General features: G+C 34.8%; 1 protein-coding gene across 1 annotated transcript in view; it reads left to right on the plus strand.

Moving 5' to 3' along the window:
• LOC135208435 (uncharacterized) overlaps positions 1–17,178 on the plus strand; it is a 265,384-nt gene extending 248,206 nt beyond the window's left edge. Inside the window, exons 4-6 of the mRNA XM_064240606.1 lie at positions 390–503; positions 3,183–3,297; positions 15,316–17,178. Coding sequence (XP_064096676.1) covers positions 390–503; positions 3,183–3,297; positions 15,316–15,445 — 359 coding nt within the window. The 3' untranslated portion in view covers positions 15,446–17,178. The remainder of the gene's footprint in view (positions 1–389; positions 504–3,182; positions 3,298–15,315) is intronic.
• The last annotated feature ends 8,144 nt before the right edge of the window (positions 17,179–25,322 follow it).

Consider the following 25,322-nt stretch of genomic DNA (forward strand, 5'->3'; position numbering starts at 1 on the left):
TAATCCCTTCTCAGTACGACCTAATCGATAAGATCTGGTTGATTTAGAGGTTCATGTTAGTTTGCGGAATGAACAATTAATATTATGTATACAATACATACTTTAACATTAGTATCCATACATTTCAATGCTTAACAGATTCACAAAATACTCCATCATACCATACATTATCGTCAATGAATTACAAGATTCATAAAGTAAAAGGAAAACCAACCATCAGTTAACACCATTGCAAAACGCATTACTAAAACCTAGTAACGAGAGAGAGAGAGAGAGAGAGAGAGAGAGAGAGAGAGAGAGAGAGAGAGAGAGAGAGAGAGAGAGAGAGAGAGAGAGAGAGCTCCTATCCCCCGTCCCCCACCGAGGGCTGGAACTCCCTGTCATTCCAGACGACAACGGACAAACCCTCATAATCCGGGACTGCACAGTGGATTCAGGTCTCTCACACTGGACACAGAGCTGGCCCGGATGTCTCACTGTGGGGCATTTGTCCTCTCGGGCAGGTAGGTATCCCATTTTTACACAAGGCTTGATAAGGAATTTACGGAAGGGGAAATATTTCGTTTCGGGAGTCAGTCCTTTTTTCTGTTTTTCCTGTAAGCAAAACATTATATTCTTTGTCCTTCTATCGGGTAACAATGAATGTTGAGGGATTATAAATTTTCCTTAAATTTGATAGTATTCGCCCATAATCTAGTTTTATAATTCAACAAGAAACTAACAGCGACTGTTACTTCCTGGAAGAAGATCACGAATTTAAAAATCCACTTCTAAGAAGCTTTCACACTATTCTCCATGAATAATATCAAATAATAAATAAAAGCTTGAGAATATCAACTTAAGGTTACAAATCTCAAGACCAACTCCCGATAGGAAGTTTTTCTCGCAAGTAATTCTATGAGCCTCAGGATCCCTCTGTGCTAGTTGGACTCTGCGTTACGTCTTCCATGATTCCAAAAGCGGCCTGTTGAACTTTATATCTCCGGTTATGTTTATATCAGTGTTGTGTTGCCCAGGTTCTTGCAAAGCCTACTGCCACTAATATTACTATTACAATCATTAGTCATGCTACTCTAGTTGGTGGAATATAGTAAGCATTGCGAGATTTATGAAGAAAGAGAGCATGACGCTAGGCTGAATGAGATGATATATAGTGTTATGTTCAATGTGTGTATTTCTAAATTCACAAATTAGTTACTTTTACCATTTACCATATGTGCAAAACCTAAGTATTAGTTATTGGCATTAAATGAGTTTGTACAGTAGGTCTGGATTATTAGTCGTGATTATGATGTGGTTCTCACGATTCTCAAGCCCAATAAAAGGACATTCATTTAAATGTAAGTTTCAATTCTATATCCAGTCTTACCTTACACTCATCTTTAAGCTCTGAAACTCCTTACTGTCTTCTTTGTTTCTGGAGCTCTACAATTGTCTTAGTTTTAAGAGAAGAATTATCATATGTATCAAGTCTTTTAACATCATTCTAGGGCTATTTTTACCTCTGGTTCTTATCCTTAAGGTAAAGAAGGTACACATTGTTAACTATTGCTTGGCAAAGAAAGAATAAAAAAAAAATTTCGAACATATGGTGACATCAACAAAGAAATTTTAGGTCCTTTCTGCACATCATGCCAGCTAAACGTACTGTGATCTTGCATTAGGTTTACTGATACAGTTTTCATCTAGTTTCAAGATATATTTCCAGTTGTTGTATAACAGAAATAAAATAACGATACTAGATATATGTATATGTTATATATATATATATATATATATATATATATTATATATATATAATATATACATATAAACTAGTGTTCTGGGCTATTCTATATGCCATACCCACATTAGGACTGAACTTTCTAATGTTTGTGAAAAGGGAAAACCAAAAGGCTTAACTATTCCCTGCCTACAAACATACCCCAAAGTCCCAGCCTAGGGGAGTGAACTCTATCCCACTGGACAATAACAACATATATTCAATTTATTCTGTCATTGTAACTATGACTTAAGTCTCATTAAATTTACTTCTTTACTAAGTAGTCATATGTCATACACTATAATTAACAGTTAAATTACACAAGAGGTATGAGTCAAACAAGTTGTACTATATGAAGCTGCTGTACCTAAGAACACAGGGAAAAATTGTCTCAATTTTAATTGAGCAGAGGATAACTTTTTCAGATAGCTTCTATGAAAATGGTCATTTTACCATTCAAAACAGCCTGTTTACAGAATGAGAATTGCAGAGGTTGGTTCAAAATAAAGTTTGTACTTTGTTTTCTACGTGATAATATCTAGATTTCCTTTAGAGGTCATGACGATAATGCAAACCTGATTTGCAGTAGGAACTGCATGGTATGTATTGCTATCATTAAGTTGTGAATCGTGCTGCATTTAAGGTATGCCATATATTATTTTGTCTCTTTTCTAAATACCTATCACCATCAGCTTTGGGTATATGGAAGTTACTAGCGAAATGTCAGACTTTGCTATGTACATCTAAATGTTTTTGTGTTCATTTTTCATCCTATAAACTTTTTAAGTTAATTGATTCCAGTTGGGTGATCGTGTAAATGCCTAAGATATGAAAACTGCATAACAGTCAAAGTTATAAGATACCGCAGTTCCACATATTTCTCTCTATATTTTTAATATAAAAAACAATATTAAGGGCTAAGAAAATCGTATTAAGTACACTGACACCAAACACAACCTAACAATTCATTAGCAATTAGCCATACAAAACTCCATCACAATCATATTTATTTTTAAGTATTTAGAACAATAAATTATAATAACTAATAAGTCAATTTGGGCAGCTGCATCTCGGTTTCAGGCTGTTTCTCTATTGTTTATAGTCCAAAATGCAAACAATATAACTCCAGAACAGGGATGTGTTCCGCATGTACATAATTCGAAGTATTTTCCCCGATTCGTAGTTGCCTAGTCTTTATTTCGAGATATCTTTATTGGCACAGTTGTCAATTGTTCATGTAAATACAGACTGGTATGTGCATATGTGTCCCCTGTATGTACTGTAACACAAAACCCTCTCTCATAGAAGATTTCATAACTGTATCAGAGAATGTCAGTTGGAACGCTTTGACCAAAAGGTGTCCAAAGAAAGCTAGACTCTCGAGAACACATCCCTGTTTAGGACTGGTTTGTTCTTTCAGATGAGACAGGAGAGAGCATCATGATAAGGTCATGTGCTCTGGACAGCGGTGGCTTAACGACAGACACGGAGATCGTTCGAATGTCTCACTGCGGCGCATTTTATTTAGAGGACAAGTAAGACAACCACAGGCACAAAATATCATGCTCTATTCACTATTCGCAAATCTTTCTATTTAACTATATGTATACCAAACACACATTAAATTAGACACATAAAACATCTGTAAATGACTTCTATCGACCTCAGTGATAACCTTACCTGCCAAAATAAATTATTGATGTTCTGTGTTAAGTGTTTGAACTGTTCACGTTGTTTCACAACTTCACCCAGGCAAATTGGAAATTGGATCTTCAAGCAAATGCGCTTTAAAAATACAAATGTGAAAAACTGCAAGGCATGACTTCATGTATAATGACATTATTCGATTAGCCGTAATTTTGTTCTACCTGCCTTAAAATGGTAAAATACATTATGTCAATCATGTACCCTGCATTCATTTTCATTTCTGAGTGGATGAATCCGATGAGTACGCCACATATTGGATATAAATAGAGAATTAAATAGCTTACATAAATCGTTCTGAGGATTGTAAATAAAAACAAAATAAAACACTTTATAACATCCAAAAAGGAAACTACATATTAAATTCAAATTTTTGAGGGGATGCAGCCAATGAGTAAGTCACATCCTGTTTGAAAATAAGAGTAAATAAACGGATTTCCATAAACAGTTCTGAGAATTTTACACACACAACTGAAAACCTGCCACAATAAACAGAATGAATATTAAATTACGTAATTATAATAATAATTATAATACTAATAATGCAATGGTGACGATGATGCTGATGATGTCTTCACTAAAGTCATGATAATTCAAGTTCTAGATTCCTTATGATCATCATTTCGTCATTTCTTTGTTTTATTCACCCACTTGTCTTGAAGGCGTAACAGGATTCGAGAGGAAGAATATAGTTTCCTTTAACTTTCCTTAGAGTTAAGAATGTAATCAACCGCATTAATAAATGAATGCTGTGGATTTACAACTTTTACAAGGTGGATAACTGAAATACCAGCTAAAGCAATCTACAGTCCTCTAATGCTATTACAAGAACGTATAAACTAAAGCATAATGTTGATAACTGAACCACAAGGACATTTGTTGGTACTCTGTAAGGTACTGGTGAACTCTTGAATTAAAGCAGTATTTTAACCGGCTAATTTTAAATGTTGGTTGGAATTATGCCTGGTGTGTGTATTACGTGTTAAGTGTATATCAATGTTTGGCATGTCTGTGTTTCCTGTGCTTTAACCTAAAATAAGACGAAATTTTAGGCTTAACAAAGTTGGTATATAAGGTTTTTACTGTCGTCACTATTTACTAAGTACTACACAAAAACAAGTAGTTGATTAAAATATAGCTGCCGTATCTTCATAAAACACAGGAAGTATACTAATGGCGAAAGTGTTGAATTGTAAAAACCGTAAACATCCTTATTTCTCCTTAAATTTCCAACAACACACCATTTCTTTATAACATATTTAGAAAAACTGGACCAATTTGCTCTACCATGTCAATAGATACTAAACACATTTTTGGGCAGAGACAAAATTTTCTTCTGCATTTGTCTCAGCTATGAGCAATTAAACTTTTTAAAGTCATTTCTTCACGTTTTTTACTTGCTGAAAACTCCAATAAAATTACCATCAAACTGACATGTACTTTTAACTGATTATATATCGTAATTTTGTTATTGCCATAATATCCTATTACATTGTATGTTTCCAAACGAACCTTGAAATAAAACCTAAATTCCGAATCGCTCGTTAGACAACCACGGGGGAGATTTTGTCTCGCAAATAAATTGATGCAGCTTATTTCTATCCTCGTACGAACACCTACGTATATTCCAGCTACCTAAATGGCTGTGCAACGCTCTAAAGCACCCGTTTAAACTACATGCTATAGTATCCAATTTGACGAGGGGAAACTAAACAAGAGGAGGGCATATAGATTCTGGATAGGAAAGGGGAACCTGGCAGTTAAAATGAAGTGCAAATGAGAACGAAAAATTAGGGTCAAATGCAGAGAGAGGAGAGAGAGAGAGAGACAGAGACAGAGAAAAAAAAAACAATTGAACTCTGAGAACATCTTGTTATCGACTAAATTCTGTAGAATAGGGTGTACCTCTAGTCTTTTTCTGCTTGCTTTCTGGAAGCACACGTAGTACTTAAGTAATGAAGGTAATTTCTTTATAAAAAGTTCTCATGTTCACAAGGTCTTAAAGAGAGATTTTGTTACGCAGAAGATCAATATTGCAAGCATTTGATTCTAGTTCTTCATTTACCGCTTACGTAGAGCGTACCGCATCCCCCAACGGGACTGCTTTTAGAGTATCTACCTATCACGCCATTTAGCACTTCATATGCTTCAGGTATCAACTGTCAACGTATTTTTCTCTTTTGGAAAACATGAAAAACAGCATTTTCATCCTTCCTAACACTCATTTCATTATACTGTGCAACTAGAGAATTCAAATTTTATCTACCAGCATATAAAACAGTCTACATTGGTTGTAAAATTATTAAATTTTGAACTGTTTAAATAACAAAATTTATCCACATCTACAAACCACAAAAAAAAAATTAAGCTATCTCCTACAAACGATTCACTTAACGTATGAAAAACAAAACGTTAATCCATTTTCCAAAACTACTCGTTGTACAATGCAATGACCTGTCCACTAGAAAATGTACAAAAATTATTTTTCGTTAACTGAAAAGTCACTCTAAGCCTTGGAACAAGGAAAGGGTTGATTTAAAAAAATGAAAAAAATAAAATGAATGACAATTTTGGGGACAGATCCAGTTTTCTTCTTCTATGAATACAGGCCACTGGCACAGTCAACAGAACTCACTAATCTTCCTCAGACCTGCAAAAATGGTGAGAACACTAACATTCCAAGAAAAAGTACGCATACAGGAGAATACAAAGCATAAAAACTAACATCTGTTCAAGTTTTGAAGGGAGTCAAGGTAATGGCCGCAAAACCCTGATATGGGAATTGTCAAAGAACGACAGCATGTCTTCTTTCAATAAAAAGAAATGCACGAGAAACGGACAAAGGCAAATTCTGATATGACAGACGCCAACAGGTTCCAGAATAAGGTAATGGCCGAGACATCGACTTTGATCGGCCGAAGTGCCTTTGATTTAATGCTGTCATGCACAGAAACAAAATACGAGACCGTTAAGTGACTGTGACGTAATACTGTCCAAGGAGAAAATAAAGCTTAACAGAATCCGAAACCAATACTGCATGCAACATTGGTAACAGACAAAAACCACTTATATAAAACCATAACAAATTCTCACTAAACATTGAGATTTTTTCAAGACACATTTGAGGGATGCTCAAGTTCCTTGCTAAAGATAGTTTACATTTGGTTAATGTCAACATAGCGCGATCAGATCGGAGTATATAAAAAATGGAGAGAGGACAATTCGAGTGCATCGCTTCTTTATGGTAACCAAAGGTAGAAAGGGGCAGTCGCTGTGTATTGTGAACTCTATGAAAAGATAACATATTTTCTTCGCAAATACAATAGACCGTAAGAAAATAACTTTTATCGTCAATAACGCTTATACACAAAGGAGAACACAAATATATATGTATATAAGCATTAGATTATTCTCAGGGGAGTCTTCTCAATTAAAAAGGACTCAGCCACTGTCACATTCATACCTTAACTACTGAATTGTGGATGAACTCATTATTTATAAATGCCACATTCAAATATCTCCTTTACCATCAAACTTCTCATATAACTGCTCTGCACGCCGAACATCTTATTTCGTCATTTTTCCTTACCTACCAAACCATAAACTCTCTAGTGTCCCTGGGAACCCCATCACAAAGTGTCACTCATTTACTTTCACCACGTGTGTCTTGAACCATGATACATAGATCTTCGCATTTTCTCCTCATAGGCTCTTCTGTCCTCTATCCTACCCAGCTCATTTCTCTTATTGACATCGTATTAACTTCCTTTCAACTTGCTCTCTCATTTACTCTGTACTAACACAATCTAGCAATTTCATTTCCTCGTCGGTTTCTTTTTCCCAAATATACATATACACTATCTTCTTTGAAAACCATGTATTTCCATCAATCATGCCTCATTCCAAGCATAACTGCCCTCTCAAGTTAAGTATTTTGAGTAAGGTGTAAGTTCAGACACTCCCAAAAAGATTATTAACCACTCTCATTCCCTTGCATTCTTGAACCATATACGTACATTTACAGATTTTTATCCTGCTACACTCATTTTACTCAAACAATACTCAAAAGTCCATTTTTTGCAGTCTTTCGCCAGAGCCTTTGACACTACAGGTGCTATCCCTTCCTGGCGCTACAGCTTTCAGCCACCCCAGAAAAAAACTACCCTTTCACTACCTTGCATTTCTTCTATGCTTCACTACACCAACAAATTTTCATGTACCCATAAAGATTTAGAACGCGCATGGGGCTCCAAACCTCATGCCTCCAGCCATTAGGTGCCTTTTCAGTACATCTTGAACAGCAGCCAAAGCTGATGGCTTTCTTTCTCCATTATTCAACCGGAGCAAAAGCCCTGAATGCCAGTAACGCATATTTTCCCACCAAGGGACCTATACATCCCTTCACTAGGCGCTGTTGTAGCTTGAGGTACAAAGTGACTGTACTACAAACCACTAACACTTTCAATGGCAGCAATTTAATAGTTATACCACTTACTGCCACTGCCGTAGCAATCCGCATACAGAGACTGACCTAAAGTGTGTGGTTGCCAACGGCCTCACGAGAGAAAAAGGTCACCCAAAAAATCATGGGGCATTTCCTTCTCTAAATCCGCTGAGTGCTCTTCCGACTTGGAATAAGGGGGGTTCACATTCGCTGAAGAAAATAGACATAATTGCCTAGGAAGTGCCACTTATATCTCAGGCGGTTTAGAAAGGACGTATCTGTCCAGTTTTCATCAAGATTTGTTGAGTGACGGTTATCATCACAGGATGTAGAAGGGAAATATGTACCCATGGCAATGTCATTTGTTACATGTCATCTATGCAAGTATGACCAGCTCCAACGTTGTTTCCATCGCTGATCTGATGACCAAAGATACATCAAACATTTTAACTTTGTCGGGAGAACATACATACACACACACACACACACACACACATATATATATATATATATATATATATATATATATGTATATGTATATATATACACAGTATATATATATATATATTATATATATATATTATATATATATAATCCTTTGCCTAACGGCCACGATTGCGGATAAAGCAGCATTCAGTATGGAATGTGTCTCTCGTTAATAGTAATTCCGTCTTTTGGAAAATATGTTATTAATGTAATTGACATATAAGGGATTAAGTTCGACAAAATTATTTGAGCATATATCTATATATATATATATATATATATAATATATATATATGTATGTCATATCACAGTACCGTGATTCATATACATACATCGAGCTACAAATGTCCTTTAATATCTAATTTGCTCTATCTCGGAATTAATATATTTTCATGTATGTTAACTGATGGCGAATCTTTTAGTCGATAAGAATTTGTCGGCTCACGGTGGCGGTGTGGTCTCAGGCTTCACTGTGCGTCCTAAATTTGTTGGTTCGAAGGTTCGCGACCTGAGCCGACAAATGTCTTATCGACTAAACAAATCCCCTTCGGTTAACATATATGAAAATATATTAATTCCGGGGTACAGCGAATCAGATACTTAAGGACATTTATAGCTCGATTATATAATATATATATATATATATATATAGATATATATATATATATATATATCTATATATATATATATATACAACATAGATATATATATAAATATACATATTAACCTACAAATATCAATTAATATATGAATCGCTATACCTTGGGAATTACTTACAACCAAGGAAATGTAAATGTAATAAATTCGTGCAAGTGTGTGACAAAATCTATATATATATATATATATAATATATATATATATATATATATATATATGTCAAAACACTTATGTATATAAACTCCTTTGTACAAAATTTGTACATAAATTTAAATGCAATATGTATATACTTTAACAACTGTATATACATTCATAGATGCACACATACCAATATATGTATGCTTGTATGTATGTATGTATGTATGATTATAAGCCCGTACACTGTACATTGTGCTGTATATACCTGGCATATAGGGCCAACTGCCTGTCAGCATGACGATGAATAATGTCCAGTGAGTGAAATGAATGATGCCTTGTGAATGCTTTGAATCTCTGTGTCTTGTTCGTACCTTAGGCATGCGTCGAAATGCCTGCACCTCCACATGCATGTGCTTGCAATCTTTGCTGCATAATATATTTCTTAAGCTATTTCCTTTTTCATAATCAGATTTGGTCACTCATTCTTTGTTAATTCTCTTACGATTTAATAATGCAGAATTGCTTTAAAAATATTCCATTATATAATCCTTTCTTTTTTAAAAACAATGTTACAAAAATATTCCATTATATAATCCTTTCTTTTTTAAATACAATGTTACTTGTCTGTATGTTGATCTGAACACTTATCGACATTATCTCATTCATTAATTTCAATGAATTCTGAAAATATTGTCACTTGCATAAAAAGTATAATTATGTTGCACACTAACCACACAGTAAGCCAGTAAGACTTTTGAGATTTTTTGAGCAAATTATTTGCACCTTTTTTCGACTTTATTTTTTATTTTTTTTTTTTTTTTTTTGTGGGGGGTGTTGTCTAGATGATTCCTCTTCCTACTCGCTATGAACGCCGAGTTATCATGAATAGTTTTCATTTATATTTTATTTAACACTTCCGTAATTTACCACAAAAGACGACACTTACGCTCTATCTGCTTATTTAGTAGCTTGTGGATAATTAACATACCAAGTTGGTCAATCACTAACGCGTTACACTGAAATAATTTTCTTACTTGCTAACAATATACACATACACAGTCTTACACACAACACTGAAAAAAATGGAATTTTAAACATTCTTCGTTACTACAATGAGTCTTCCAGTCATAAGAAGCAAAATTAACGACCAAACTCATTCATGATATTGGCCAGCATAACGTGACAAGGTCAAAAATATTTACACTGGCCGTACAGAAGATCACTCACCACACTGAGACTGAGAAAAGTGACTCCAAGAATGTATGGTGCATTTGCATTCACTTCTTCATTCAATGCCAACAGTGACCCACTGCCACTTGCACAAAACCGCTGATATTTGCTGAAAGCTCTAAATGTGCTTCTTCGTTTCTACGAGACATTATCCATCCATTCAAACTTTTCATTTGCCTGGTCCTAATCTAGTTTTAGGATAGGCACTCTGTTATTTGGAATAGCTAGCTCATTTCTGATTTTCTTAAAACTATTCACGTACTGGGAATAAGTCCTTAAAACGATGTCAGGTCTACCTAAGGTGAATGACAAGATGAAATCTGACATAGTGAACCCATCTCCAAGGAGAAGAAATTCTGGCTCTGTATTCATGCAAACACCTGGTCCTATGCCAGAAAGTTTTCTACAAATTGTGCTAACTTAATCTGACCTCTCTTCCCTCTTAAGTCATCTATAACTTGCTCTCATCTTGAAAAGGTTGCATTCTTTTGCCTTTCTGAATTGTCCTCGTCTTTATACAGTTCCTAAATAAAAGTATGTCATCCATAACATTCCATGATCTGTAGATCAAAGGGGTTCTAGCATTTTCTTCAGATTGGCGAGCATTTGATTCATTTCTTGTTCCAACCCAATTCCTGAAGCGTTTTGCATGCAGGCTGGCTCAAGTGTTTCGCCCTGGTTCAGCCTATCTGTATTAAGGAAGACTGCTCTGATATCTCTAACGATCGTCCTATTATCTCAACTTTATTAACCACAGAAAGAATTCAAAACTTTACTCATATCTAACTTTCTACAACGTTTTTATCAGTGACTTCCAAACTAATCCTTCTCTTATACTTACATTATACCGAGTCTACCTTCAATATTTCTCCTTCATTCACCTCCCTACCCTCCTCTCACTGATTGAGCTCAACCTCTAATTGCCATATCCCTCACCTGTTCACAGAGATCCTTGAGTCTTCTCTCGCTTCTAACTTAGTCTTCCAGCATTTACCGTTAAAAAAATGTTAAATCCTGTCACTTCTATCGATACTTCAGTGGTTCAGACAGCTTCTAACTTATCCGATAGATATCACATTGTTCAGATCGCCAAATGTGTCTCTAAATACATTGGGTGTATTACTTACATGATGGAAATAATTTCATTTATGGCAATTACTAAAATATTTATTGCACTGATGTCCCCCCTCCTCTCCGGTATATTTCTTGCCATGATGGGATGCTTCTTCTTTTGAGTCCATTTAAGAGGACTGAATCTAAACCAATCTGCTAGATCGGTGATCCCACCCACATCTTCCTTACGACAAGATGGCTCTCTCTCTCTCTCTCTCTCTCTCTCTCTTCTGTGAACACTGTTTCATTCAGTCAAGAGTTCTGTTGAGAGAGGAAAAACTTCTTCTCCCTCTCATGATACATGTGACGCTTGGCATGAGACTTCTTCACATATTAATGCTCTGGAAACTCAGTCATTCTTGGACCCCCGGATGTAGGGTCTGTATCTTTTCCTTTACAGCAAAGGCTTGGAATTTTCTTCATACTCCTGTTTTTACCAATTCCTTTCATCTTTCTTCCTTGAAGATGCAGGTCATGCAATTAAATTCAATCACATCCCTATCCATCTCATTTTTTACCCTAATTCTTTACACTTGGATTGAAGACAAGCAATTGTTCGTCCGTCTCACTGTCTTTCCAATTGAAGGAAAAAAAGTTCCCAGCCTAAGTCAAAGAATCAGACCGCCAAAAAATGAGACACATCACTTCCTATTCAGGGAGCAACTGACCCTTCAAACACGAAACTTCAAGTAACTTGAAGTTATCATGAGTCCTACTATACAAAAGGCAAAGCGAGAACTTTGAAAAGCCTAAGACTATATTTTCTAACTAGTTCTAACTATAACCCCATTTACGTACCTTCTTCTTAAATAGTAAGATTTGATTTTTATTCTGCCAAAAACAAAAATAAAAACATTATTGCTTCTAAACTGATTGACTGACCGATTTGTATTAACATTTTGGTAAATTTCACAAAATAACACAAAGTTCAAGAACTAACCGCTGTTGTTTTCTGAGCTGACTCGTTGTCGCTTAAGATCCCCTTACAATAAAATGTCAGGACCATAGGATACTGAAACAAAGGGCTTTGAATGCACTACAAAAAGTGGTAATACCATAGGAGGCCGAAACCTAATCTAGGCTACAATAATTTCATGCAGTACCATTTGCTTCAATATGAAGATTTCAGAAAGTTCCAGGTCTTCGTAAATGGTAGTTATTATCTCGTTCAGAACTACCATTCTCATATGCACGAATAACCAACAACAACGGAAAAGCCAAGAGATTCTTGTTACTCTCACAGGTGTTTAAAAACATAGGCATTCGAACGCTGCCTGAAATTCTCAGGTTACCTTGTGGATTATTTTTATGACTCTACTCCTTGACGTCTCTTATGCATTTTGCGAGTATACGTACGTATAGGTGGATTATCTCTGTTACCGACAATTCAAAATGTTCATTTACTTATGAATGAGGACTTTACAAAAAGCAATGATACCAGCGTGGACATAATCAAAGGGGATTAGTATAGCTTTATTAAGTATTTTCCATAGGGCAAGTTGTTGTACAATGAATATATGTTAGCATTATTATACATATAACTGAACACCAAACTTGACCAGAAGTTGAATGTATTTTGGTTACTTTTCCTAAAACACGACTCCCAGATTTGAATACCGACTCAGCCTTGCTTCTGGAACCAAGATTGCATAACATTTATACTAAAGCTATGTCAGTGAACGTTCATTTGTGAAGATATAGCATACAATATAATAATAGTATTGGGGCCCAGTATTACTCAATACAACAACCAATTTTGTACATGATAAATGTGATTGCAAAGCCAACCATGTTGACCACATGCACAAACACCTAGAACATAATCATCCTCAAGGGTCGATTCTAATCTGGAGTAATGAAATGGTGAGCTGGGGAGAAACTATTCTAATTATTTCGAAAAATTAAACAATACAGCAAAAAAATTCATGCCCCAAGACAGTGCAAGTCATTTTTATATTTATATCCTCAGTAAAGCAAGTGCTGCCTGTTTCTGAAAGTTGATTAAATGTTACATTTTCATGATTATTCATGGACCAATATTGATTGTAAAAAATCTCTAGCAGAAAAAGTAAGTCTCAACAACAGACTTAAAGAATGTGCTTTTCGCAAACACCTTTTCAATTGATAAAAACTACTGGAACCGGCTGAGAATCAGCACACAGCTTGACATTCATGCCTTAAAGTATCATAAATCAATGATCACAGCCTCCCTCGTAATCACATAAGAAAAGACACCTGACATTCCACGTGGGGACGAGTCAGCAGCTACTGTCAAAATATGCTTCTCGAAAACCATGGTCACCGCTGCAGCTCCGCAAAAGCTTTAAATTCCCTACCTAACAAAACCTCATAAAATTCATACTATAAAATATTTATCGGCTCCTGACTAATCTGTGAATAACTGTAGGAAACAAATGCAAGCAACGTCAAGATCCTATAATTATCACATGAGAAAAATACTTGACATACAACATGGGGAAGTGTCAGCAGGAAAGTGTTGATCAATGTAGACCAAAAATGGTCATGAAAGTAGCAAACTAACTTAACTTACATCCTAAAGGTGTGGAGAAGTCCCTAATAAACTTATATAATTGAACCATACCACTAAGTTGTCTCAACACGAAGACATTCTTTGGCAGTCCAAGCTTGTACAATGATATCCACTTTGTTGTTTCTGTCAGGAGCACACTATTCCACATTCCCTTTCGTTTTTACTCTAAACAGACGTAACATTCCTCTAGCTGTCTATCAGAAATGTGTGACACCTCTTGCGCCTCTAAAATGCATGGGTAATGTACTATTAGATTAACAGAATTGGCGAATCCCGTTCTTGTATGCAAATCTGAAATCAGCTAGCTATATTTCAGTTTTATATATACGGTACACATTTGATACAGCTCGCATTGCTGACTAAACAAGTGTGTTTTTTTATCTTCTTCTTCTTCATCTTCTTTTCGAGGGGGTTGGGTGAAAGAATTCGTTTGATTTGAAAATTAAAAGATATCGGTACATTTGCCATATCTAAAACTGACGGTTGATTCTAAGCTTAGGCTTCCATACTCCAATATGTTCTTATTTCTAACTTCAATTTGGTTTGGATTCATTTCTCCTTATAACCGCTATAGGACATGACTCCAAATAATTTATGCGTTATCTACTACTTATTCATTGTAACGAGAAAATTTGAGGTTTGACATATCCGTTAATTATTACGAAAAATAGCATTTCTGACCTTTATTCCAAAAACGACCTTTAATAACACAAATAAAATAATATATTCAAGTAAGCATATCGCGTAAGTAAATACAACGACACACTTACTCGAACTTTTCTCTCCACTTTATCGATATAAATCCACCGAACACACACCGTACAACAACCTCATAAACTTATTAATTTACATTGCGATACATTTATCTTTGGACATAGTTGGGTTTTCTGTAATACAATAAATTTCTAGTTCTAAAACCTTCCATAACTAACAAGTCTATTATAAAATGAAAAATGGTTTTTAAAAAAGCTTAACTCTCAAAAATCATCATCCATATTTCATTCAATGAATACATTTGTTCCTTAAAATACTAGAAATAAGAATAAATTAAGACACATTTAAAGCTGAAGAATAATTTGTCTGTGTGATAATAACAATACTCGTTGAATATAAATAACAGTTCATGGTTAGCATAACTTACATAAAAAAAAAGGACTTCATGAAGAAAAATACAACTGAAATGTTTCGTAGCAATGGAGAAAAGCTAATCTGATCCTCCCATTCCCTCAGGTATGTCAAGGGATGCCTCCAGAGCTGCGACGACCACGAGGGTTGCAACGGCGCCCCTCCGCCGACGACAGGCGCCCCTTCCAGGGTTCTTGGCGGACTCCTCTTCGTTCTCTTCTCTCATAAATTGTAGCTTTTACCTGGGGAATTCCCAGGCGATATTATGGGGTTTCTAGATGAAATACTTCCTCTAAAAGAAAGATTTGGGGATAGAAACTGTAGTACAGGAGTAGAATAACAAATGCTGATTAAATGTTCATGCATGACATGCGTACTTCAAGTGTGATTTTTTCATAAACTGGAGATGACAATGACAACGTTGAAAACACAGCCTAACCGACTGAGCAGGCGATATCATCATTGCATATTAAATTCCAGATTGGCCCTTACAATACTTTAAACACATGAAGCTCGAAACTAAAACCAAGATATATCATTAAATCTTAACTCTAAGGAATTTAATTCTCAGTACAGCTAATTTATTTTGTTAACGAACCAAACTGAAAAGAACCCCAATTATACTCAACAACTATCTGTATGTTACAATTTCATGGTTCAGGTATTAACAAACTTTGCATTTCTTACTGATCTAAGCTAACGCTGGATCACCTTTGGGATGAAAAGAAATTGCCATCTTTCAAATGATGTTGGAACGACTTTAACCACATCAGCTTTGTAAAAGTAAATGTCCACAGCCATTAAGATAGTAAGAACATTCATCTGTATTGCTAAGAAGGACAAAGCAAAGCCAAAATTCACTGCAAGTAAGAGATCTCCTGCTACAGTGACTAGACAGGAATCCTGTATAATGAATAGCCACTGCAAAAGGTGCTTTTCTGGCCCATTTTTATGACAAGAAGTTTGAAAATGTTCATTACACCCTCCTTGAAGTATTTTCTTGTAATGAAGCTGCACACAAAAAACAAAAGACTATTCCTATATCTTTATATGGTAGATCATCATTATCAAAGAGCAGCAAGAGTCGCAATCAAAACTAACAACAAACTGTAGTAACTCAAACTGTAGTAACTTACAGAGCAAACTTCAGTCGGCAGATTTAAGGCGGGTAGAAAAAAAATCATAAATATATAAAATGCAGGCCAACGAGAAATCACAACTTTATGAGATTCACTTTTCGAAATACTGAAATATCTCGGGCCATCAAAGGAATCATTAAGCTGATGAAGAAGTATTTAGTTAATGAGAGCATATATAACAACAAGAAAACTTTAAAATTCCATAAAAGAACTTATACATCAAGACTGGAACCATTTAATATAAAGCAAAAGAATATTACAAGAGAAAATAAATTAAGTGAATTTTAGTTTATAGATATAAAAATAATCCAAAGTTTAAATACGTTTAAAATAAATCCAAAATTCACTAAGGTCTCCAGTCCACTGCTTACACAAATGCTATATTGTTATTGTCCAATTTCAGATGTACAAGATTGCCTTTCAGATTCAGTCTTACCATCACTACTTTTCATCCATTGCCAAAAGAACCCTTTCTGGTAACATGTGTAAAAACTTTTAAAGTCACTACTGTATTATATAAAAATATATGAGTCATTATAGATAAATATTTCAGTATCACTAAAATCCTCTCCTCTTTGAAATGCCGCAGGACATTGTAGAGTCTTCATCGTTGACGACTCGTTACAGTAGATGGTAAAGTTACCTACGATGAAAGAAAGGGAGTCAGATGCCTTTCAAGGAGCGTTCTCTGACTCCAACGTACTATATTCCTTTCGTAGCAGAGTAACTGTAACCATTATTAGTGAAAATGAAATAAACAAAAAAATAAAAGGTTCTTTTTTAAGGCAAAAAAAAAAATAATAATAATAATGTGTGATGTGGATGTACTTCTGAAAATTTGATGTGGTGTACGTACACTTATAATGTTTTTATAGCATAATACTAGCAGATACCAATGTCTTTAGAAAGATCAATAATGTGTAGTGTATAGGTTACAGATACAAAAATATTTATGAGAAATCTGAAAACTTCAACCATTTCTAATGTCATAGAACCCATTAGGTTGCTGAGAGGTCTAAGAACCAGTAGGGTTTTTGAAGAGTCTATGGAATAATAAGAGAATAATTTGCGTATAGCGATGACCGAAATCAAGGAGTTCTTCTGATGGATTTGAAAATCTTCGTTCATTCCAGATATCCAAAACCAACTAATACAATGTCTTCAAGGGAAGGGTTGTGACTAAGGCACAAGAGATTTCAAGAAATTCTAAGAGAAATAAAATTCTAGAAGGATACCATGTAATCCGAAGCTTCAAATATTTTGAGAGGTCTAAAATAATGATGTTATTAAATGACCACAAAGTAGGATGAGTTACTCGGTGACCCGAGATAAAAATCAGTCACAAAATCGAATCGAGTCTTGACTTATCGGCATCGTATCTAAAAGCCTCGCTTGTTGTGGCAAAATGTAAGGCATAGATAAGAGAACAGATCTTACAACACTTTGGTATGATTTATGCCTCAAAACTCCATAAATAGTTCAGAAGGAATGTGAAACATAAAAAATGCTGGATCCCTTTGTGCAGGAGAATTCCTTTTGTTGCTACAGTTTTTAATAACCTTATCCAGCCCTTTTGCTTTGTTTTATCCTCCCCTTCATATCTACTGTTTGCTCTCTGTTTGTTTACTGGGGATAATAAACAACGGTGAGTTACAACAGAAATAGTGAAGAAATAAATCAGTTCCAGCCTTTACTCTCACAAGTTATACTGAATTACTGGAATTCTGAATTTTACTTCCAGTTCCCCTACTTTATTTTTCCCTTCCAAATTCGAGTATATACTTGATCACTGTAATGAAGCATATTTTTACATAAACTAGATTTCAAATGGATAATACAAGACCGAAAAACTACAAGTGTAGCTCTGGTTGCAACTTCTTAATAAAAATAGTTAACGATGGGAAATAAGCGATCCATCTAAATGGACAATTGTGCTTTCATTTCCAGCAGAAAACTGACCAAGAAATTCTATTCTGTAATTTCTTGTGACCACCCACCTTCGATTTCAGTCTTGCATGCTATTCCAAATTGTCGAGGAAAGACCTATCTCAGAAACTAACCAGGTTCAAATAGTTTCTCATGTATAAAGAGTCCCACGAGATGAGGCTGTTTGTAAATGAGATATAATTTAGTGTAGGATCATCTCGAAGTAAAGCAATAGGAAAGCTTAGTTCACCACAGCCCCTGGAGTTACTTAATATTGCTATACAGGGACACTGACACACTGGAGTGCTGGTTATGACTTCAGTCTGTGTCTTTGGTCATCATAACTTTTGAGACTCAATTCACTACACTGAGCTTTTTGGAGGGGCTCAACTTATCCCTACTGCATCATATAATAGACTCGAAACCGTTTTGGTCAACTTCTGAAGACTAAAACATCACGCAACTGAGACTCGGTCGAAAGGGTTAGCTGTAGAGTTTTCCCCTATCCACTTAGCATTCAAAGAAAGTTTAGAATTCCTGCTTCTTTTATGATTTCACTGGATATTTTTACCGAACTATGAAACATACTGAGACAAATGTTCTTCATATCAGCAGAAACAGCTTATTGATAATGAAGAGGAAAACAATAGAAGATACTCTCTTAAGACTTTGTGAGACAGGTGTATGTAGTACTTTATAGTATCTTAGGCTAGGCTGTATTTTTAGTTACTGTTTGCTGATATCAGCATAACACATAATATATAAGAAACTGTTAACTGTACCGCAATGATTATTCAATATAGTATTTTTACGTCATGCACTTCTATATATTTACATATATACGCACTTATGTATGCTTACACATTTACGTATATATACAAATATATGTGTAATTCTGCGCAGCGCGTGTGAGTGTGAAAGTGTGAAGCTCTCAAATTATCCAAAGTAAGAATCTTAATTATCTTACGCTTTGCTTCTCATAGTTATGTATAATCACAATAAATATATCATGGCTTATGATTATATAAATATAAATATAATATATACACCTTAGTATACTGACTAAAGTCAAACTGCAGTAGATATATTTCTTACCATTTAGCCAATTATCAAATCATTAAATCATATTCATTCATAGATAAGATAAGAATGACTCTGTTCTCATTTGTCTTCAGCCAGTCATAATAACAACCACACATTTCCTGTAAGTCATTAACAGAATTATAAGACAAGTGTAGTTAACGGAGTCAGTTTTATCTTGTCATGAATGGATATTCATAACGTCATAGACTGTTAAGACTTGCTTAGGATGCAAGACTTATAGGAGTCTTCATCTGAATGTGAATCATTCTTCGATAAGACCCAATTGACTGTTTCATTGATGAAGAGAATTAATATATTGCATAGTAAGGAAGTATTTATATATAGCGTCTCACCAATAGAGCACAAATATTATAAGTAAATCTATAGCTGACCTATTAAAGGTTTTATATAATATGGTGTCTGAACTTCATATATTTTTACTTTGAAAATACAGAAAATACCAAACAATAACGTTGTTTTATTCCCAAAATCCCTTCTGAGTCTAATACTAATAACACATTCAGGTGGACAGACAACACAAAAAAGTAAAAGAATTGCTATTTGAGGAACAAGTGCCCAATGCCATTGTTCGGAACATTTCTTTTTTTTTTTAATTTCAAGTGTCTCATCAATATTAATGTCACGTACAAACTATAACAATCAAACAATTCCCGAATCTCATGGAATACGTTTCGCCAAGTGAGGTCTTTAGACGCGCTAATTAACTTTCAACATCTGAATAACGTCTTCAGACAGTGCTGATTCACTTTCAAAATCTGAATAAGGTCTTTAGACGGTGCTAATTAACTTTCAATAACTGAATAAGGTCTTTAGACAGTGCTAATTAACTTTCAATATCTGAATAAGGTCTTTAGACAGCCCTGATTAACTTTCATTATCTGAATAAGATCTTTAGACAGTGCTAATCAAATTTCAATATATGAATAAGGTCTTTAGACAGTGCTGATTAACTTTCAATATCTGAATAAGGTCTTTAGACAGTGCTAATTAACTTTCAATATCTGAATAAGGTCTTTAGACAGTGCTAATTAACTTTCAATAACTGAATAAGGTCTTTAGACAGTGCTAATTAACTTTCAATATCTGAATAAGGTCTTTAACAGTGCTAATTACCTTTCAATATCTGAATAAGGTCTTTAGACAGTGCTAATTAACTTTCAATAACTGAATAAGGTCTTTAGACAGTGCTAATTAACTTTCAATATCTGAATAAGGTCTTTAGACAGTGCTAATTAACTTTCAATATCTGAATAAGGTCTTTAGATAGTGTTAATTAACTTTCAATAACTGAATAAGGTCTTTATACAGTGCTAATTAACTTTCAATATCTGAATAAGGTCATTAGACAGTGCTAATTAGCTTTCAATATCTGAATAAGGTCGTTTATGGCAGCGCTGCTTACCTTTCTCAAAATTATCTGAAATAAGATCTTTAGACAGTGCTCATCAAATTTCAATATCTGAATAAGGTCTTTAGACGGCGCTAATTAACTTTCAATATCTGAATAAAGTCTTTAGACAGCACTGATTAACTTTCAATATCTGAATAAGATCTTTAAACAGTGCTCATCAAATTTCAATATCTGAATAAGGTCTTTAGAGAGTGCTAATTAACTTTCAATATCTGAATAAGGTCTATATACAGCGCTGATCAGCTTTTAATATCTGAATAAGGTCTATAGACAGCGCTGATTAGCTTTCAATATCTGAATAAGATCTTTAAACAGTGCTATTCAAATTTCAATATCTGAATAAGGTCTTTAGACGGCGCTGATTATCTTTCAATATCTGAATAAGGTCTTTAGACAGTGCTAATTAACTTTCAATATCTGAATAAGCTCTTTAAACAGTGCTAATTAACTTTCAATATCTGAATAAGGTCTTTAGACAGTGCTAATTAACTTTCAATATCTGAATAAGGTCTTTAGACAGTGCTAATTAACTTTCAATATCTGAATAAGGTCTATAGACAGCGCTGATCAGCTTTTAATATCTGAATAAGGTCTATAGACAGCGCTGATTACCTTTCAATATCTGAATAAGATCTTTAAACAGTGCTATTCAAATTTCAATATCTGAATAAGGTCTTGAATAAGGTCTTATACAGTGCTGATTAACTTTCAATATCTGAATAAGGTCTTTAGAGAGTGCTAATTAACTTTCAATATCTGAATAAGGTCTTTAGACAGTGCTGATTATCTTTCAATATCTGAATAAGGTCTTTAGACAGTGCTAATTAACTTTTAATATTTGAATATAGTCTTTAGATGGTGCCAATTAACTTTCAATATCTGACAAAGATCTTTAGACAGTGCTAATTAACTTTCAATATCTGAATAAGGTCTTTAGACAGTGCTGATTAACTTCTAATATTTGAATAATGTCTTTAGACAGTGCTAATTAACTTCCTCTATCTGAATAATGCCTTAGACAGTGCTGATTAACTTTCAATTACTGGATAAGGTCTTCAGAAATTGCTAATTAACTTTCAATACCTGGATATGGTCTTTCGACAGCGCTGATTAACTTTTAATATCTGAATAAGGTCTTTAGACGTTCCTAATTAACTTTCAATATCTGATTTCTATCTCAAGTTGTGATTTTATACGCACCTATGAAAACATAGCCGCTGAAACAGTCAAAACTGGTTATCATTTTCATGCTAAGATCTCACCAGGTGAGCCATAAGTGCTTTATCTAACCACTGTCAGAGAAAACAAAGAGAAGAAAAAGAATTGGATTAGTTCAGCATCGAATGGTAAATCCGCCTATTTATAACCATTAGCACAGCCAAAATATCTACGGGGGGGGGGGGGGGTGGGAGTGGCACTTTAAATTAAGTTTAACCAGTAGAGCATCTCAGCTGGAGCCTTCTGCGGTCAACTTTGAAGTGAGGAAGGTTTTTGTTAGACAACTCGATCATCTCCGGCTCCGATTTTAGTTTAATGCCCTGAGGAGTTTCTTTTTATCTACCTCGAAAGTTAGCTGTGATATGCATTAAAGGACAAGTACCTGTGTTCTTGGAGCCAAGATTTCTGGTACACAACAATTCTCAATACGGTTTCTTGCGTGTGTGTGTGTGTGTGTGTGTTCATTTAAGCGGTGAAATGATAAAAGTGAAATGTCTCAATGTAAATTTTCCCTCCTCCTCCTTCCTTCAAACATTCTTTATTATTTGTTCTAATTTACCTAAACGCTCCACCCACATAACTCTCTCTCTCTCTCTCTCTATCTCTCTCTCTCTCTCTCTCTCTCTCTCTCTCTCTCTCTCTCTCTCTCTGGCACTAGAATGGCACAGTCTTCTGATTATTCTGGGTAAAATAAACCTAGGCAAGCGTATAAATATCAAAATTAACAGAATTCAGTGTGATAATTTACTAATACTTAAAAGCCTTACTCAATCAAATATAAACATCAAAACTTTGGGAAAAGTGTCAAGCTCCTGTCAAATCTCTACATGGTTTTAACAAATAATAACGAAAATATACATTTTCAAACATTGTTACCGGGCCTTAGTGATTACAACTTCGAATCATCGAAAAGAGTAAAAGTAAAATAAAAAGGGTTTCACACCTTTCTGAAGAAACAACCATCAAATGGATTACTGACAAAACTGGTAACCTTCAGGGGAAAATGTTGGGTATAGTGTCACATGGCAACCTAAAACAGGAGGGCACCCCCGTATTTTCACAGCCGAGTAATGACAGAATAAGTAACAAAAGAAAAGAAACAACATCACACTAAATAAGTGGTGAACATGTTTCTTGTTAGGGATTATATCCCTGTCAAGAACATGAATGATCATATTTCTCTGAAAAAATCCAAACTGGTTCATTGTTGTAATGGTAGATTAAGGACTTTAAAACTGCGAGAAAAGGATGAAAATACACAGAATGTTTCTGGTCCAGTAAGTACATTTGTACCACAGATGTTTTCGAAATATGAAAGATTTTACCCAACTAAATAATGTAAAGCAAGAACCCATCGAAATGTAAATGAAGGTATTGTGGAAATATTTCTGAGAAAAAAGCGAATGGCACTGAAAAAGAGACAAACAACGCCATTAGCTTCACAAAATATCGGCTACCTGCCTACTTGACATGTGTTGTAGAGTAACTAAAAGATGTTAATCCTTCACCATAATCGTTTTCTGAAACACTTATAAGGTATTGAAAGCTTTATTTCATAATAATTCATCAGAGATTATGATGCACTATAAAGATTATTTCGTATCGACTGCTGCACTCTGAGGTCCAGGAACTGACATTGCTCGAGGCTAAAGTCATAAATTAAACAAACGTGACGAATCCAAGCAAGATATAGAGTTGCACGAGAATTACATGGAAATTTTACGCCAGGCTATCCAGACCTACTGCTGTGAACTTCATGAAAACACTCTCTAGGGATACGTAAAATCCTATTCTATAAAAAAAAAATGGCAATCATATGATCTAGGGAGAAAGATCAAAGATTCATTTGTATGAGAGAAAGTTAAAATAATGGCACAAAGTAAACCAACATTTTTAGACGTCATGACAAGTGAAAGAAGCTCTGATGAAGATATGACATCTAATGAATGTTCCACCTTTAAAAATGAAAAGACGAGAGACACGCCACTTCAGAATGACAGAGCTAGTAATTTATTACTGAGCTAGATATGGAATTTAAAAAGTTTCATCTTCCACAATCATTGTGACTAGACGGTGTACTTTCAGAATAAAAGAGAAAGATATAATAGAAACGAAAAATGTGAGGCCTATTTCCAAAAACACCGTGAATTATATAAGAAATGTGGAATTGAATTGATTGATTGACAGGTATGTCAACTAAGCATCGCAGCCTTAAACGAAGGAAAATGGAAGGATGGAAGGAATCCTTAGGCCTGATGGCTGTTGGAAGCAAACAAATTTAGGAGTCTTGTGTTTTCTTGTGTTTCTTTCCAGTTCTCAACAAATGAAATGTAGGATGTGCAAGCATGACAGGTGTTATGTCGCACACTGACAACAAAGAAACTCATCCAGCGTAATGGGATTTAGGCCGTAATATTACCTGAAAGATAGTGATATTGAACGAAAACTTTAACGCGTAACGATGAGGTTTTATATTTGACGAATTGTTATCTATTGAGATTTTTAGAGAATGTACACAAAACGAGCGTTACTTATATCACTATAAAAACCCTAATCAAAAGTGTGGAATCATCACAGCCAGATTACGTGACTGGACCGAAGTAAATTATTCCAAATTTGAAAATGTTGTAAAAAAATAAAAGCTAGTATTTTCCGCTTACTTTTTCCAGCCTCAGCAACGTTAGCAAGCCTGAAAGTGAGGTCATATTTCCGGAGACTGTCTGCGTTAACACAAAAATAAATATGGATTACTTTCCTGCACATGTCGCCTTATTCATTCCTTATTCTTCATTATCTGCGTTAACACAAAAATAAATATGGATTACTTTCTTCCACATGACGTCTTATTCATTCCTTATTCTTCATTATCTGCGTTAACACAAAAATAAATATGGATTACATTCTTACACATGTCGCCTTATTCTTTCCTTATTCTTCATTATCTGCGTTAACACAAAAATAAAGAAGGATTACTTTCTTGCACATGTCGCCTACTTCATTCCTTATTCCTCATTTTTAGATCAACTAACACCCGCAATACTCACTTGTTTGCCTTTCCCTCTCTCTGACATTTATGGATCACTAAGTAGTTAGATCCTTTCAGCTTGTTTTCTAACCATCTGCAGCATAGTCGTTTCTGCTACAACCCTGACATCCTCTGCCATTACATTCTTTAGTTATCCCCATCAAATTCCAGACATCCGACAAGATACATTTTAGGTCATCGCCAGGGCTTAGGCTTCCTACGAAGCCAATTCTACCTTATAATGAAAGTTAACCCTGTGGCCACCCCCTAAAAATAAGGCCGTTTTGAA

The sequence above is a fragment of the Macrobrachium nipponense genome, chromosome 35 (genome assembly GCF_015104395.2).
Source record: "Macrobrachium nipponense isolate FS-2020 chromosome 35, ASM1510439v2, whole genome shotgun sequence".
Classification (NCBI taxonomy): Eukaryota; Metazoa; Arthropoda; class Malacostraca; order Decapoda; family Palaemonidae; genus Macrobrachium; species Macrobrachium nipponense.